Genomic DNA, 19,083 nt, shown 5'->3' with positions numbered 1-19,083 from the left:
ATAGTGTTATTATTATTTATTATTATTATATTATATTATTATTTTTTATTTTATTTACTTTTGTTCCGTGAAGAATCCAGAAAGGGTTATCTGATTGTGGCTTTCTGAAAAACAATAAATTTTTACATTTAGGCACTCCTGCAATCGTCACACTTTTTCTGTTACAAACTGACCCCGGCCCCTCATCAGAGAAGGGAAAAGTTATGTGGCCCTCAGAGGAAAAAAGTTTGGGGTCCCCTGGTCTACAAGGACAATGCCAATTTGGTGATAATATACACTCAGCAGGAAAACAGTACATTATTTTCTATTAATTGTACCCACATGGACGCCACGAACTACGTAAAAAAAAAGAAAAAGTTGTTAGAGAGATTAAGAGGCCTCTCGCTGTTAACATTAGCCTAATGCTAATGCTACAAGTTACATTTAGTGTTACAATCACTCAGCACAGACCTTTAAAGGCTATAGCCGTATGGCATATTCTCTCTTGCCAAGGTAAGAAAACAAATCTTACCGTGTGTCTCAAAAAAAGCAGTGGGGAGATTGGAGCGGTCACTGGTGAGTTCGGAGGTAGGATGCAGCACGTCACATGAGTGACACAACCAGACATTGTTACGATGCAGGCTAACTGCACGTAAAATGTCACACATTGTAAACATGTGACGGAAATATTTTCGTCTCGTTCTTGTCTCGTCAGACGAAAACTGGCATTCATCTTGTAACGTTTTAGTCTCTCAAAACACGTTTTTTGCTCGTTATCGTCTCGTCATCGTCATAAAAATTGTTCGTTGAGGAAATATTTTTGTTGTAGACATCCTTGACAAAAACAAAAAAAAAACTGGTTCAGACGAAATAAAATTCTGGATTTTAACTTTTGGTAAGTCTTTCTTTAGTATACAGTGGTATGAAAAAGTATCTGAACCTTTTGTAATTTCTCACATTTCTGCATAAAACCACCATCAAATGTGATCTATCTTTGTCAAAATCACACAGATGAAAATACAGTGTCTGCTTAAACTAAACCCACCCAAACAGTTATAGGTTTTCATGTTTTAATGAAGATGGTATTCAAACAATGCCAGAGAAGGAAAATAAGTAAGTGAACCATCACATTTAAAATTTTGTGCCCCCCCCCGCCCCCTTTGGCTGTAATAACTTAAACCAGACGGTTCCTGTAGCTGCAGATCAGTCTGGCACATCACTCAGGACTAACCTTGGCCCATTCTTCTCTAAAAAACTGCTGTAATTCAGTCAGATTCCTGGGATGTCTGGCATGAAACACTGTCTTTAGGTCATGCCACAGCATCTCAATGGGGTTCAAGTCCGGACTATGACTTGGCCACTCCAGAACGTTAATTTTGTTCTTGTGAAACCATTCTGAAGTTGATTTACTTCTATGTTTTGGATCATTGTGTTGTTGGAGCATCCATCCTTTTTTTAGCTTCAACTGTCTGACAGATGGCTTCAGGTTTTCCTGCAAAACCTCCTGATGAACTTTTGAATTTACTCTTCCATTAACGATTGCAAGTTGTCCAGGCCCTGAGGAAGCAAACAGCCCCAAATCATGATGCTCCCTCCACCATGCTTCACGGTGGGGATGAGGTGTTAATGTTGGTGGGCTGGTCCATTTTTCCTCCACACATGACGTTGTGTGTTCCTCCCAAACAATTTAACTTTGGTTTCATAAGTCCACAAAATATTTTGCCAAAAACTTCTGTGGAGTGTCCAAGTGCCTTTTTGTGATCATTAAACGAGCACCAGTGTTTTTTTTTTAGATAGCAGTGGCCACCTCCATTGAGTCCTTTCATGAACATCATTCTTGGCCATAGTTTTACATATACAGTAGTTGATGTGTGTACAGAGACATTGGACTGTGCCAGTGATTTCTGTAAGTCTTTAGCAGACACTCTAGGGTTCTTTTTTACCTCTCTGAGTATTCTTCGCTGAACTCTTGGCACCATCTTTGGTGGACGGCCACTCCTTGGGAGAGAAGCAACGGTGCCAAACTTTCTCCATTTGTGGACAACTTCTCTGACTGTCGATTGATGAACATCCAGACTTTTAGAGATGGTTTTGTATCCTTTCCCAGCTTTATACAAATCAACAATCCTTGATCGCAGGTCTTCAGACAGCTCTTTTGACCGAGCCATGATGCACATCAGACAATGCTTCTCATTAAGACATTTCTTACCAGGTGTGTGTTTTATAGTGGGCAGGGCAGCTTTAAACCACTCATCGGTGATTGGGCACACAGCTGACTTAAATTTTTTGGTAAAAATTGGTTTCAGTTGATCTTTAAAGAGCATATGACACCAGAAAAAAAGTCTTAAATGGCATTATTATGTGAATTAGAATCATATTTTGAGACGATTCGACTATATACAACAATTTAGCAAAGCGCAGATGACGAGAAATTAGTCTTTTAATCTGCCGGTTAGCCACGCCTACAATTATAGGGCTTTAGCGTCCCCAACAGGTGGATGACGTCAGCGGTAGACTAGGCTCATCGGTTTTACTATTCAGCCCATTGAGGGGGAATTGTTCAGAACGAGGAAAACGCGACGAAGAGAGCTGCAAAATGTCATTGTTTCAGTCTCTCTACTCCCAATATTTTTACAGGATATTCTTTTTATCCAAATATTTTTCCCCAATACCTATATAAATGGCTTGAGAAGGACCAGTCAGCCCGTCGAGGGGGAACTATTCTCAATGAGGAAAACGCGACGAAGAGAGCGGCAAAATGTCATTGTTTCTGTCTCTTTACTTCAATATTTTTACAAGATATTCTTTTTACCCAAGTACTTTCCCCAATTGCTAAATAAATGGCATGGTCATGACAAATAACAATCTTGTGCTAAATGGAATATAAAATAATAAAAATCCATTTATTCAAGACGACATGGCAAAATTACTCCATAATGGTCAAAACAGTCGACTTCACCTTTACTGTCACACCTCCCGAACGATATTTTATGACACCTAAATCGGACATATGTAATTTCCCTTCCCCGGCTTCGGAGAATGTAAACAGACCAGAAGGAGTGACAGCTAGCCGACATGCTAACCCGAACCGAGGGATGTTTCAAAGTCTTCGAAGTGGAAAATCACACATAACTAGCCTGGATTATTTGACATGACGACCCGGTTGTTGAGTTTCTTTGCGGATCGGCAAACCGCCCGGCGGAGAGCAATTTACAGTTCGTTCCCTGGAGGAGGGTGGCTGGAATTGTTGTGCAGCTAACGTGCTAACAGCTAACTGCTAATGAGCATGAGGATAGCTTTTTGCATGCCTATCAATGATCAAACGTAAGTAGTCCTTTATTTAAAGGAATTTTATAGTGTTTACTTTGTAATCACTGTATTCGTACTTGACATAATACAAAACAAGATGTTTACTCACTTCCTTGTAAGTCCAATGGTCCCACAGTAAATATCCACGGTGAATGGGAACCTTTTGAAACTCCAAAAAGGCGCATACGCCTCTCCCGCATACAGAATGATTTTTCTGCAGCCGTTTGGCTGGCGTGATGCAAAAAATAAAAGTATTAATCCGCAAAATCAGCTGAATCCTTCGTCCTCATACACAACAGTACACTGTATAGTGAAGAGAACGTCTTCTACCGTACACGTCACAGCGCCCTCCTCCTCAATGCAAGACCGAAGCCGGAAGTCACTCATTTTCATGGCGCGGGATTAAAAAAACTAAATAAATATAGCGATCGCTTCCACACACATCCAAGCGGTCCATATCATTCAGGGGCATAAAATACCGCGTGTATTATGAAATAAACATGCTTTTTCGTGTCACAGGCACTTTGTCTCCTTAGGCAGAGGGCTCACTTATTTTCCCCCCTTTTGGTCATTGTTTGCATGCTATCCTCATTAAGATACGAAAACCTATATATGTTTGGGTGGTTTTAGTTAAAGCAGACACTGCATTTTCATCGGTGTGGTTTTGACAAAGATCAGATCACATTTGATGGTGATTTTCTGCAGAATTGTGTGAAATTCCAAAAGGTTCAGATAGTTTTTTATACCACTGTAAAATGGAGACCCAGCCACAGGATGGAGGGGAAAAAAAGGCGATTTATAGTCCGGAAAATACAGCAGTTGTCTATGCCACTGTGCATGTTTCTTAACTGTCATTTACGTCATCTCAGATTGGGACGCGTGTCCTTCCACCAAGTCATTAGTCTCCTAAATTACATGCCTAAAGAGACTGAGATGAATCCTGTGATAGAGGCCATGCTGCAGCTAAAGGAAATCTACCAGATGCTGCAAAAACGATACGAGAGGGGCCCTGTCATCCGTATAAGGGTGAGCACAAACATAAATTTTGTTTGAATATTTCAGCATACTTCATATAGAGTGGTTATATTATTAATGAGATGGGAAAAACAGTATGTAACTATTGGAGGACATTGAAATAAATCATTAAAACGGTACTGTTTCTGGGACCCTTCTGAAAAAATAAACAGTTAATTATCTATGCCGACCTGAAATGAACAGCACAGCTTTGCATCCTTAAATCTACAACTGAGACCTTCTCTTATTCAATATAACTGAGTACTAATTCCTTTTTATAGCATTTTGGACTTGGTTGGTTTTCACTTGTTTTAATTTGTTGGTTACTCGCATGGCAACAAATCTGATGGAAATACATGGAGAACTTGTGTGAACATCTATTCTTTGTTCTTGAAATATCCACAGTCATATATTCTGAATCTCTTTGGTGTGCTGATGGATAAGCAGACATGGACAGAAGAAGAAAGTGTGTCCAAACAGAAAATGCGATCGGTGCTGTTAGAGATGGCTTGTGAGCTGGAGCAAGAAAAATGCACCCAGCAAGCAAAAGCCATGTTTAAGAAGTATATTGAATCCAACGGAACCTTCCAGTGAGTAAAACCCATCGTCTTTGTTAGAATGGTGATAATGAGAATCAAATTAGATATATTTGTATCTAAGTCCTGTTGACAGAAAAACATGCTTTTATTTATTTTTTTAGTATTCCAGCCGATCTGCAGCGTGTTGTATTCAGTGTGGCAGCTCAGTCGGATGAAGACTGGGAAAGTTTGTTCACCATGTATCAATATGCCACTTATGACTCAGAGAAGCAAAAGATGCTACAAGGATTAGCATCCACACAAGACACACAAAAAATTGCGTGGTAAGTACTAAGGATGCTCCGATACAGTATCGTCCCGATTTTAAAACTGACAGTCTATTATTAAGACCCACTGATCACGTTAACGATCACATGGATTTTTTTTTCCTCTATTCATGGTGTGTGCTGTTGGCTGACCTAATACAGTTGTACCTCTACTTACGAAATGAATTGGTTCTGGAAGTAGCACCGTAAACTGAAAATTCCGCAAGTAGAGACGCGTTTTCCATGTACAGTATTGGCCCGAATATAAGACGGCCCTCATTATAAGACGACCCTCTCTTTTTCAAGACTCAAGTTTGGAAAAAAAACTTTTTGATTTGATTGATTTTTGATTTATTTAGTTCAGGTGTTAAAACAAAATAATCCACACAAAAAATATTATTTGAAATAACAAAAACATCTGAAAAGGAGTGAGAAGAAGCATAGCATATAAGGTCCCCACCCCTACACATTCAAAATACAATGAATTTTATGCATAAGACGTACCTCCATATAATTCAAAACTGTACTTGCATATCAATATAACACAATAAATCCATAAGTCAATAAACACAAAAAGATGATATAAACTTCAAAACCATCATTGCACAGGTTCACACATATAATACTGAAATATCGACTGTTTAAACATTCTCTTGAATTGATAAATATTTTGACATTCTTTTAACTCTACAATCAGAGCATTCCGTAGCCTTACTCCATAAACTGATATGCTGAAACCTCTCATTGTTGTTCTGTTCTTAATCCTTTTGAAATTAAATGTCCTTATTAGATTATAATCCGCGTCTCCTAAATTAAACAATTGTTGAATATTACCAGGCAATTTATTATTTTTTGCCTTGAACATAATTTGTACTGTTCGGTAATCAACCAAATCAGCGAATTTTAAAATCTATGAATCAAAAAAAGGTGAATGAGTATGGTCCACATATCCTTTCTTATGAATAACACGTATTGCTCTTTTTTGAAGAATAGTTAGAGATTGGAGTGAAGTTTTTTAAGTATTTCCCCAGACTTCCACACAGTAAGTTAAATAAGGAAGAACTAAAGAACAGTACAAAATATAGAGAGAATCAAAATCTAAAAACAGTTTTGCTTTATTTATTACTGAAATACTCCTTGGTATTTTATTTTGCAAATATTTAATATGTGATTTCCAATTGATTTGTTTCGTCAATGACGACTCCAAGAAATTTGATTTCAGAAACTCTCTCAATGTCCACACCTTCAATAGAAATAAATGCCTGTGAATTACTTTTATTATTACCAAACAAAATGAATTTTGTTTTTCCTAAGTTTAATGATAATTTATTATAATCAAACCAAATTTTCAATTTACCCATTTCAACAAACAAAAAATATCTGTGTCATCTGCAAAAAGAACTAATTTCAATAACTTAGACACATTGCAAATGTCATTAATATACAAAATAAACTTTTTGAACACCAAATTAATTTTTATACAGAAAATAATTACAGTACATCTGAAACATGATTATAACAATATATTTCAGGGATAAAGCATGTTATTTTGCCTCATTCAAATCTTAATATCTGAACATTTGAATATGTAAACTAAAGTGCAATCACATTTGTAAAGGAATGGCTTCTGGTTTTTGAAATGTAAATAAACCAATCTATTGTGATAAAACAACAAAATTGCAATAATTGCATTAACCATCAAAGTGAAGTCTAGATGTAACTAGTTTTGAAACAAATCTGAATAAGGAAAAACATTGCAATAAAATAATGCAAACTGGATAAACTTCAAAGTAGCTGAGATCTATCATGACAGAACATCGCTTCAATGATATCTGGCGCCATCTAGCAATGTGAATGGGTATAATGTCTACACTGCGAATATAAGACGACCCCCACTTTTTCAGTCTTATTTCAATGCAAAAAACACAGTTTTATATTCGGGCCAATACAGTAAATGCTTTAATCCGTTCCAAGCCCCCAAAATTCAGTTATAAATCTTTTATAAAGCATAAAAATGCATCAAAACATGTAACAAATACATGTTACAATTTGATTGTTGCCCAATAAACATGAGAGTTGTGCGTCATGTTAAAAACAAAGAGTAGGGTAAAGAATAAACGACGGACTCGACTTACGCGATTTTGACTTTAAGACGTCGGAGTCTCATCCACCATTGTCTCCAGTAGTTTTTTTTTTTTTTTTTTTTTTTTAAAGCTGGCTAAACAGTACCTTATTGTATCACACAGTATCTTATTTTTTACTTTATAAACTTGACGTGTTCTGTCCTCTTTAAATGTGAAGTTGTTAAGCTTGACAGACAGCAAACAAGGCAATTGTGGCGTTTGAATTTTTTTCCTTGCTTCACTTTTCACAATTTGTAAAGCTGTAGCACACAAATGGTCACTTACGTTCAAAACGGCACACATTTTAATAATAAAACACCTAACACAAAAGAATTACTGTTCAAACGTCCATCTCGTCTGATCAAAATATAAAATATAGCCTAATTTGCTAGCAAAAGTCCACTAGCTTAAATGCTATATGATGCTAATGTTTACCAGATTGTTTCTGGTGCGCACCTCAAGAAACCTGGTGCCGACCACTCCGACTTCAATAACTTCCGCCCCATATCCAACCATCTTTTCATCTCCAAAATCCTCGAAAGAACAGTCGCCTCCCAACTTCACTCTCACCTATCCCAGAATAACCTTTTATGAACAATTTCAATCTGGTTTCCGCCCACTACACACCCCTGAAACAGCACTCGTTAAAATAACCAACGACCTCCTCATGGCAGCTGATTCTGGCCTGCTCTCCATCCTCATCCTCCTAGACCTATCTGCAGCCTTTGATACAATTAGTCACACCACACTCCTCCACCAGCCTTCCACTATTGGCATCACCCACACCCCATTGAACTGGTTTTCTTCCTATCTTTCTGAGCACAGCCAATATATCCAACTAAAGTCATTTAAATCCACACCCTCCCCTGTTACCTCCGGTGTGCCTCAGGGCTCTGTCCTGGGGCCCCTACTCTTCATCATATACCTACTTCCCCATTGCAATATTTTTCGTAAATTCAACATCCACTTTCACTGCTATGCCGACGACACCCAACTCTACCTCGTTTCTGAACCCTCCTCCTCTCTCCCGCCCTCATCTCTGACTGACTATCACTGAAATAAAAATCTGGCTTACCCACAATTTCCTAAAACTTAACAGTAATAAAACTGAGGTGCTCCTCCTTGGCTCTAAATTCACCATCTCGAAAAACCATAACATATCCATTACCATTTACAACTCCACTGTTTCACCCTCCCCCCAAGTCAAGAGCCTAGGAGTAATCCTCGACAACACACTTTCCTTTCAATCGCACATTAATAACATTACCCGGATTGCCCACTTTCACCTACGCACCATTAATCTCCTCTGCCCTTCCCTCACCCCACATTCTGCTGCAATCCTGGTTCACAGCCTTGTCACTTCCCGCCTGGACTACTGCAACTCCCTCCTCTTCGGCCTCCCTTGTAAAACTCTCCATAAACTCCAACTGGTCCAGAATTCAGCTGCCCGCATCATAACCCATACCCCGTCAATCCACCACATCACTCCAGTCCTCCAACAGCTTCTCTGGCTCCCGGTCCACTTTCTAATACAGTTAAATGGGGCAGTGGGCAATGACGTATAATACATGTTTTTGGATAGTTATTTTTCAGATTTACAGTGGTGGCCAAAAGTATTGGCACCCCTGCAATTCTGTCAGGTAATGCTCAATTTCTCCCAGAAAATTATTGCAATTACAAATGCTTTGGCAGTAATATCTTATTTATTTTGCTTGCAATGAAAAAACACAAAAGAGAAGGAATTTTTTTTATAATCATTAACATTTTACACAAAACTCAAAAAATGGGCCGGACAAAAGTATTGGCACCCTGTGAAAAATCTTGTAACTAACAACACCTGTTACTTACCTGTGGCACATAACACGTGGTGGCAATAACTAAATCGCACTTGCAGCCAGTTAAAATGGATTAAAGTTGACTCAGCCTCTGTCCTTGTGTGTACCACATTGAGCATGGAGAAAAGAAAGAACACCAAAGAACTGTTTGAGGGCTTGAGAAGCAAAATTTGTGAGGAAGCATGGGCAATCTTAAGGCTACAAGTCAAACTCCAAAGACCTGAAACGTTTTGGAGGAATGTTCTCTGGTCAGATAAGACAAAAGTAGAGCTTTTTAAGAAAAGGCATTAACATAGAGTTTACGGGGAAAAAACGAGACCTTCAAGGAAAACAACACGGTCCCCACAGTCAAACATGGCGGAGGTTCCCTGACGTTTTGGGGTTGCTTTGCTGCCTCTGGCACTGGACTGCTTGACCGTGTGCATGGCATTATGAAGTCTGAAGACTACAAACAAATCGTGCAGCATAATGTAGGGCCAGTGTGAGAAAGCTTGGTCTCCCTCAGAGGTCATGGGTCTTCCAGCAGGACAATGACCCAAAACACACTTCAAAAAGCACTAGAAAATGGTTTGAGAGAAAGCACTGGAGACTTCTAAAGTGGCCTGCAATGAATCCAGACCTGAATCCCATAGAACACTTGTGGAGAGATCTGAAAATGGCACTTAGGAAAAGGCACCCTTCTAATTTCAGAGACATGGAGCAGTTGGCCAAAGAAGAATGGTCTAAAATTCCAGCAGAGCATTATAAAAAACTAGTTGATGGATACCGGAAGCGGTTGTTTTCAGTTATTTTGTCTGAAGGTTGTGCTACCAAGTATTAGGCTGAGGGTGCCACTACTTTTGTCCGGCCCATTTTGGGAGTTTTGTGTAAATTGATAATGATTTTTTTTTTTCATTCTCTTTTGTGTTTTTTCATTGCAAGCAAAATAAATGAAGATATTACTACCAAAGCATTTGTAATAGCAATCGTTTTCTGGGAGAAATGTATGACCGATGGATAAATGAAGTAAAACGGTCAATTTTCTGCTTTTACCAGATAATTTTGGTGAATTTTCCATAAAAGCATTTCAACTGTTTTTAATTCTGTCTGAAATTAATTTTACTTTTATTTCCAGGCTTCTCAAGGAAGGTTTGAATGGTAATCTCATCAAGGTACAGAACCTTGAAATGCTCATCCATACGATCTGCCAAAGTTATGTTGGAAACCTTCTTGCTTGGGACTTCGTTCAACAGAACTGGAACCAGCTCGTAGAAATGTGTGTGGAGAATTTTAAGAACAAATGAGTTGATTCTTGAAGACGAGGCATAATCCAATCTGGATTTTTGCTTGCAGATTCTCCATCGGTTCCTTTACAATCCAAAAAATCCTCAAGTCGCTCACCTCACAGTTTTCCACGCAGTCCCATCTTAATCAGGTATAAATGTCCATCAAGGGAAGAAGGTTCAGTGGGTTTTATTGTTTTCTGTCTTGTGTGTGTTGTGCAGGTGCAGTGGTTCTTCTTGAGTCTGAAGGAGCGCGGTTCTCAGATGCGAAGCGTGCAAGCAGCGCTGGAAACCATCCGACTGAACCAACGTTGGATGGAGAGGAATCTTCCCTCTCTTCGTGAATGGCCTTAAGGCAGGCCAGGCACTCCTTCCAGTCTCCAATCTGCCCCCGATACCAGTTTTAACTGGTTGAATGGGGTAAATTGTCACGACGACTGCAAAGTTTGCACTTTCGCCGCTTAGCTCTGTTTATCCAAGTCTAAGTGGAGCAGGACTGGATAACCACTCATATATGTATGGCTCCTGTGAAATTTTAGCTAGCTCAGGGCGGTTCTGATTGTATCTGACAGCAACATGTCAGACCTACAGTAAACACGACTCACACTTGAAGCTGTCGACCAAACACACCAGACAATCATCTGATTAACTTTACTTTACAGACTGTGAGAGCTTTTGAGTGACTGCTACTAAAAAAAAGTAGCCTGTGTCAGAAGTACAATTTTGTTTTTCCATAAGCCCTGGACAGAGTCTTTACTGCTGTCAGACATCAGCCTACGGAGCCCCTAAAGGGACATACTCAGAAATAAAATGAATTTGAGTAATCTGGTGTGCACCAGAAACTCAGGTAAACATTAGCATTATATAGCATTTAAGCTAGCGGATTTTTGCATTGCAAGTTAGTCAATTGTTGTAAATATTAGCATTATATTAGGGTGAAAACATTTAGATTTTCAAAAAAGAGGGCACTTGGCCTAGCCTTGAGATACTTGAATTTTACTCGCAGATGCCTGCTCCTCCGTCTGGATAGAAAAATTCAGTTTGATTAAAAAAAAATTTTTTTTTTAAAAAGCCATATAATATATAACCAAAGACACAAATTCAAATTCTTAGAGGTTACTCAACACTTTATTATTCCTAAAAAATAATAATTGAACAATAAATACACACATAAAAAGGAATAAATAAATCATAAATAATAATTAGGGCTGTCAAAATTATCGCGTTAACGGGTGGTAATTAAGTTAATCACGTTAAAATAGTTAATGCATTTAACGCATGTACGGAACAACCCACTCACGCACTGCCACGAACAGACTACAATGGCGCCGTCTTATGTATATTGAATGCTAAGAGGCAGAGACACAAGTGGAGTGGACACAGGCATTCATTGGAGCCGCGATATTTATTGGTATAAGCTTTGGCATCTCTTCCACAACAATTATAACTAATGTGGCGAGCGACGTGGGGAAGAATGACAGGAGATAAACTTTTTCTTAACACCCTGCATTGAACACGATGCAGATAAGATATACCATTTGCAGCCACTACTGGCAGTCATGGTTGCCCAACTTCCCATCATGCATTTGGGCAGTTAGGAACAGTTAAGTATCATTACAGTATCATTAAGTGAAAGCACAACAAAAACAATATTCCTATCTCAAAAAAAAATAATGTTCACAAAAAGAAAAGCCCTCAGTGCAAAGACAACTGGCATTCCCAATCAAAATAGCTATGCAAAAAAATACTCAGACGTTATTTAATCACAATATACAAACTCAGTTACAAGCAGTGTTGTTAATCTTACTGAAAAAAAGTAATTAATTATAGTTACAAATTACTTCTCCCAAAAAGTAATTGCGTTACTAACTCAATTACCTGAATGTAAGAGTAATTAGTTACTTGGCAAAGTAATTGGTGATAATTACATTTTTTTTCCCCCTCAAAAAAAAAAAAAAAAAAAAAAAAAAAAAAAAAAAAAAAACATTGGCCACACTATATGAAGTTTTTTGTGGAGGTTTTTGGTACAATTGGCCCGAGCCCAATTCTTTACCCTAATTTACCCTTTACCCTGAATCAACTGTTAAAAGTTGTTAAAATTGCTCCCATTATTGCATTAGTTCCCTTCTCTCTACTTTCGACATATGAAAGTTTTAAAACTGTTTCATCATTTAAAGATGGATTCAAGTCAAGATTTTGCCGATTTAGAAGTATTTTAGATAAAAAGTTACTTAGGTTCGCGAGGAAGGTTCTCTACAACAGAGCCGTCCTAAAATGCCTACTGCTTTAAGATGGCGGCTGTCATTTTGCATCTAGTTATATCTATATACAGTACATCTGATATCTACCATGTCTACCATATCTACAATAACATGCGGGCGTAGTTTGTCGGCTATCGGCTACAACATGTATTATTGGAGCTACCTAGCATCGCGTTTGCTCGGCGTTACAACTTTCTTGCCTCCTCCCCGCTCCTGCTCTGCTCTGTCGTCTCGGTGAGTCCGTCTCCCTTAGACTTTTCGACCAATATAGTAACGCATAGTAACGCATGCCTTTCCGTCCTCAGTAACGGTAAAGGCGTTGCCAAGATGAGAAAAGTAATTAATTAGATTACCCACTACTGAAAAAAATAACGCCGTTAGTAACGCCGTTATTTTGTAACGCCGTTACTAACAACACTGGTTACAAGTACTTCTTTCCGTGGATCCCTTTCACAGAAAGAATGTTTATAATGTTAATGTCATCTTGTGGATTTATTGCTATAATAAACAAATACAGTACTTATGTACAGTATGTTGAATGTATACATCAGTCTTATCTTTCCATTCCAACAATAATTTACAGAAAAATATGGCATATTTTAGCGATGGTTTGAATTGCGATTAATTACGATTAATTAATATTTAAGCTGTGATTAACTCGATTAAAATTTTTTTAACGTTTGACAGCCCTAATCCTAATATAATGCAGACCCATGGAAATGTTGTCTAGTCAATACACACACACAGTAGGCTATTTGCCAACTAAGCATTTTCATAAATTACTATCAGGATAATTGTCGTTTACAAATTTTTATTCCCACTCAATTTTTATTCTCATTCAATGTTCTAGATTGCACGCAAACAATAACCGAAATAAACTGACAAACGATTCAACCAGCATTTTTCCAAACGCAGCAGTTTAAAACTACATTTCCCATAAAGCTTAGCGTGACTTAATTCACGGACAGCTACCCTATTAGCTAGCACTGTTAAGCAAGGCAAAGTTAAACATTGCTATAAAAGTTTACAATCATCGGCAGCGCAACGATGCGTCACCAAATGGGATCACACCAGTAAAAACCTCCAACATAAGTCAAGAGTTGCGGAAATGTAGGTTTAGCAAGTGTACATACACAAGATTTGTTTGTGAATGAGAATTGACAGTTGACGCCAGTCTGTGCACGCAAAGTAGAATAAAGGTATTTTTCGACTTAATTACTCTTTTGGGTACATGAGCATTTGATTATTTATGTACTGATCATAATAAAAGTCTTAGCAACTGGGCAGGCTCTGTGGGAACATGTCACAGGCATCACAGTACCGTAGTATTCTGTGCAAAGCAGCAGTCAATTTCAACACACACTAATTGGTCCTGTGAAAAATAATAAAACCCGGACATTTTTATGAATTTATAAAACTCGCCGGAAGCCCCGGACAGGATGTGAAAAGTGGACATGTCCGGGCAAAAGAGGATGTTTGGTCACCCTAATTATATAGCATTTAAGCTAGCGGACTTTTGCTATGTAAGTTAGCCAGTTGCAACAATTGGCTTGCTTGCAAAGCAAAAGTCCGCCAGCTTAAATGTTATATAATGCTAATGTTTGCAACAATTTGCTAACGTGCAAAGTTAAAGTCCGCTAGCTTAAATGCTATATAATGCTCATGTTTACCAGATAGTTCCTGGTGCAGCATTTAAAATAGCAATTGGCTAACTTGCATAGCAAGAGTCTGTTATTTTAAGTGCTATACTGTATATAGTCCTTCTCAAAAAATTTGCATATTGTGATAAAGTTCATTATTTTCTGTAATGTACTGGTAAACATTAGACTTTCATATATTTTAGATTCATTACACACAACTGAAGTAGTTCAAGCCTTTTATTGTTTTAATATTAATGATTTTGGCAAAAAAGTCAAGAAAAAACCAAAATCCCTATCTAAAAAAATTTGCATATTTCATCCGACCAATACAAAAAAGTGTTTTTTAATACAAAAAAGTCAACCTTCAATTAATTATATCAGCTATGCACTCAATACTTGGTCGCGAATCCTTTTGCAGAAATGACTGCTTCAATGCGGCGTGGCATGGAGGCAATCAGCCTGTGGCACTGCTGAGGTGTTATGGAGGCCCAGGATGCTTCGATAGCAGCTTTAAGCTCATTCACAGTGTTGGGTCTGGTGTCTCTCAACTTCCTCTACACAATATCCCACAGATTCTCTATGGGGTTCAGATTTGGCAGGCCAATTGAGCACAGTAATGCCATGGTCAGTAAACCATTTACCAGTGGTTTTGGCACTGTGAGCAGGTGCCAGGTCGTGCTGAAAAATGAAATCTTCATCTCCACAAAGCTTTTCAGCAGATGGAAGCATGAAGTCTTCAAAATCTCCTGATAGCTAGCTGCATTTACCCTGCCCTTGATAAAACACAGTAGACCAGCACCAGCAACTGACACGGCACCCCAGACCATCACTGACTGCGGGTACTTGACACTGGACTTCAGGCATTTTGGTATTTCCTTCTCCACAGTCTTCCTCCAAACTCTGGCACCTTGATTTCCGAATGACATGCAAAATTTGCTTTCATCTGAAAAAAGTACTTTGCACCACTGACCAACGGTCCAGTGCTGCTTCTCCTCAGCCCAGGTCAGGCGCTTCTGCCGCTGTTTCAGGTTCAAAAGTGGCTTGACCTGGGGAATGCGGCGCCTGTAGCCCATTTCCAGCACACGCCTGTTCACAGTGGCTCTGGATGTTTCTACTCCAGACTCTTCTCCACAATCTTTCTCAGGGTGCGATCACCTCTTCTGGTTGTGGAGCATTTCCTGCCACACTTTTTCCTTCCCACAGACTTCCCACTGAGGTGCCTTGATACAGCATTCTGGGAACAGCCTATTCGCTGAGAAATGTCTTTCTGTGTCTTAGCCTCTTGCTTAAGGGTGTCAATGATGGCCTTCTGGACAGCAGTCCGGTCGGCGGTCTTGCCCATGATTGCGGTTTTGAGTAAAGATGTCCAGTTCGGATGCCGATCGATCGGGTCCGATCATGTCATTTTCAAAGTACAGTGGTACCTCTACATACGATCACTTCGACACACGATCTTTTCGACATCCGACGTAAAATTTGAGCCGCCATTTGTTTCTACATCCGACGAGTTGCTCGAAATATGACGACATGACAGCACTGCAAACGAACCCACGGTGGATTTTCTTATGTGAGAAATCAACACAGTTTTCAAAAAAAGTTGATACAGTTGGAGAAACAAGGAAAAAAGTGATGCTTACCTTTGAAATGAAGATGCAAGTTATAGAAAAATATGAGCTTGGGGTGCGCGTCCCTGAACTGGCTCAACAATACAGCTCCATGATCCTCTTATGACCACCGTTCGCCACTATTTATAAGTTAAGGTGACAATTATTATTGTGGTAACATTGCCAAGGAAATCGCCAGCTTTGTCACGTTTTTATCATTTATTTAAGAACTTATCCAACACAAAACGCTCATTGTCTTAAGCAGTTGACTGCTCTCAGGAAAACGAAAGTATTATCTCTACCGCACCGACCTATCTCACTGGAGACGTCACCTTCGCGGTGCGTTCAGGGACAGTAAAAAGTGTCCGCCATATTAGAATCCGATTCGTTACATTATTTTCAGGAATAATTATTAATTCTTCTTCTTCTTCTTATATTATTCTGAATTATTTATTTATAACTTATTTGTTTTTCTATGTTTAATTGCCATTTGTAACAGTGCCAGCAGTATTTATTAAGAATTTAATGTATGTTTTTAGGCTTTGGAACGAATTAATGGAATTATAATGTATTCCTATGGGAAAATCCTGCTCGACATACGACCATTTCGACTTACAAACAAGGTCCTGGAACGAATTAAATTCGTATGTAGAGGTACCACTGTATTGGAATCGAAAAAAAAATATCGGACATGCCTTTTTTAATATATATTTTTTTTAATTAAATCGTTTTCTAATCGTATTTAACGTTACAGACAAAATGTCTTACACTCATCCAGAGTCTTTAGATTTGGTTATCAATTTATCGCGTTAACAGCGGTGATAACATTATAATATTTAACGCATGCGCTGCACTACCCACTCACGCATTGTCTCGTTCAATCTATAATGGCACCGATTTGCGTATACATAGAGCTAAAAGGCAACGTAAAATGAGTAGAGAGAATTTTGGCAGCCTTTGAAGCCTTTTTTTAATTGGCTAAAGCCTTACAATTCCTCTCTCAACAATTAGAAATATTGTTGGAAGCAATGTGGGGAAGAAAGGTAGTGGTTGATCATTTTCTTAACACCCTATGTCATTTCCCAACGCAGAGAAGATATATCAATTGGTACCACTACGCACAGTCATGGTTGCACTTCCCATCATGCATTTGGGCAGAAGTTAAATGGCTACAGTATCATTTACTGAAAGCTCAACAAATACACTAGATGACAATATTTAGTCACAATATACAAAGTCACATTTATCCTTTAAGAATTACAAGTCTTTCTGTCCGTGGATCCCTCTCACAGAAAGAATGTTAATAATGTAAATGCCATTTTGAGGATTTATCGTCATAATGAACAAATACAGTACTTATGTACTGTTTGTTGAATGTATATATTCGTCCGAGTTTTATTCATTTTTTTGCTTAATGCATTGCCAAAATTTATATGATCAGGAAAAAATATCGGGAATGATTGGAATTGAATCGGGAGCAAAAAAAAAGCATATCAGGATCGGCAGATACTCAAACTAAAACGATCGGGATCGGATCGGGAGCAAAAAAACATGATCGGAACAACCCTAGTTTTGAGTAATGAACCAGGCTGGGAGTTTTTAAAAGCCTCAGGAATCTTTCACAGGGGTTTTGAGTTAATTCTTTGATTCAGATGATTAGGTTAGTAGCTTCTTTAGAGTACCTTTTCATGATATGCAAATTTTATGAGATAGGGATTTTTGGTTTTAACTTTTTTGCTAAAATTATCAATATTAAAAGAATAAAAGGCCTGGACTATTTCAGTTGTGTGTAATGAATCTAAAATATATGAAAGTCTAATGTTTATCAGTACATTACAGAAAATAATGAACTTTGTCACAATATGCTAATTTTTTTAGAAGGACCAGTAATGCTAATGTTTACCAGATTGTTTCTGGTGCGCGCCAGATTGCTTAAATTTATTTTATTTCTGTCGATGTCTCTTTAGGGACTCCATATCAGCCAAATAAATTTAGCATTGTTTCCTCTAAGTAAAATGTGTATAGCAACCTGTAATTATTTATCCTGGTGGAATAATGGATGTACTTTTAAGTAATGTATTGTGAGGAAGTGGACTGTTAACTGAGAAGCGTCCTTCCTACTATGCTCAGTAGATGGCGCAGTGCACCAGTTTTCTGGTTTAATGGAACCAACGTGTCTTAAATGAAGTTAAGCCGCACACTGGATATACTGTACAGACGTTAAGTTCCCATTGCACTCAAGTCTAGTTTAAGTTTGATTTCCCAGCAAAGAACACACTTATTCCTGTACAATTCTGGATTGACCTTGTAAATATTGGATCAGCCCCACAAAGTTTATATTACTCATCATGAATTTGACCTTTTTCTTGTGTACATATAATGTATAGAGGACATTTATTGGTGATATTTTAATTATTGCTCTTATCCAAAAACTTTTCACTGTATTTCTTGGATGTATGCACCACCGCTGGAGGTCACTTGTAGAGGAATTGTTTGGATAAGGGCTCATGTGTAAAGAATGTTTATATTGGGTATCTGTCTACATCTACCGACACAATGGTTTAAACTTCACCTCCAGAGTAAATAGCAGTCAAACTATTATCTTTTGTACTTGACCTCATCCTAACTCCAAGGTACACTCCGTTTTTGTATTTTAGGACCGATGTCAACTTGCTGCTAAGCATTTATTGACTTCAACACACCTTACATTGATTCCTATTATCAAACAAATTCAGTATTCTCTCGCAGTTCAGAAGATGTTTGAAACTTTTAAGATGATGTGTATGTGTTGTTTTTTTTTCTCTATTTTGGGTGCCAGCAGCAACTGTCAACACAGTGACAATTTGGTATGAGACAGAAGATGCGATATCATTGCGGGACAGTAATGGTTTGGCATGAGACAGGAGGTGAGATATCATCATGAGGCGTGGCCTTCCATTAGTGTTGGCTCACTGTGGCTATGCTGAAGACTGAAGATACTCATCCTGTCAAATGACTCGTAATCTTCATATTATCTGAACGTGTGCAGAACTGAATGAGTTTTAATGGACTCCTGACGAACTAAAATGAAACTTGAGCAAAATGAGATTTGGTGTAACATAAATGGATTTTAAAAAATTCACACGTTAGGAATTTGCATGTTTTTTTATTTAATTAATGTCCACGTCTCCGTTTTATGTGAGTTTACAGCTAGAGATGTCCCAATCCGTCAT

At 38.2% G+C, this 19,083-nt stretch overlaps 1 protein-coding gene across 1 annotated transcript in view; it reads left to right on the top strand.

Moving 5' to 3' along the window:
• The window catches only part of lnpep (leucyl/cystinyl aminopeptidase), a 52,205-nt gene extending 35,086 nt beyond the window's left edge, over nt 1-17,119 (top strand). The window contains exons 17-22 of the mRNA XM_057831495.1: nt 4,158-4,314; nt 4,708-4,892; nt 5,003-5,164; nt 10,219-10,359; nt 10,437-10,518; nt 10,589-17,119. Coding sequence (XP_057687478.1) covers nt 4,158-4,314; nt 4,708-4,892; nt 5,003-5,164; nt 10,219-10,359; nt 10,437-10,518; nt 10,589-10,720 — 859 coding nt within the window. The 3' untranslated portion in view covers nt 10,721-17,119. The remainder of the gene's footprint in view (nt 1-4,157; nt 4,315-4,707; nt 4,893-5,002; nt 5,165-10,218; nt 10,360-10,436; nt 10,519-10,588) is intronic.
• Nucleotides 17,120-19,083: the final 1,964 nt, after the last annotated feature.

This window comes from Corythoichthys intestinalis, chromosome 3 (assembly GCF_030265065.1).
Source record: "Corythoichthys intestinalis isolate RoL2023-P3 chromosome 3, ASM3026506v1, whole genome shotgun sequence".
Taxonomy (NCBI): domain Eukaryota; kingdom Metazoa; phylum Chordata; class Actinopteri; order Syngnathiformes; family Syngnathidae; genus Corythoichthys; species Corythoichthys intestinalis.
Note: the sequence above shows the minus strand (reverse complement) of the source record. Positions and strands in the feature narration are given on the sequence as shown.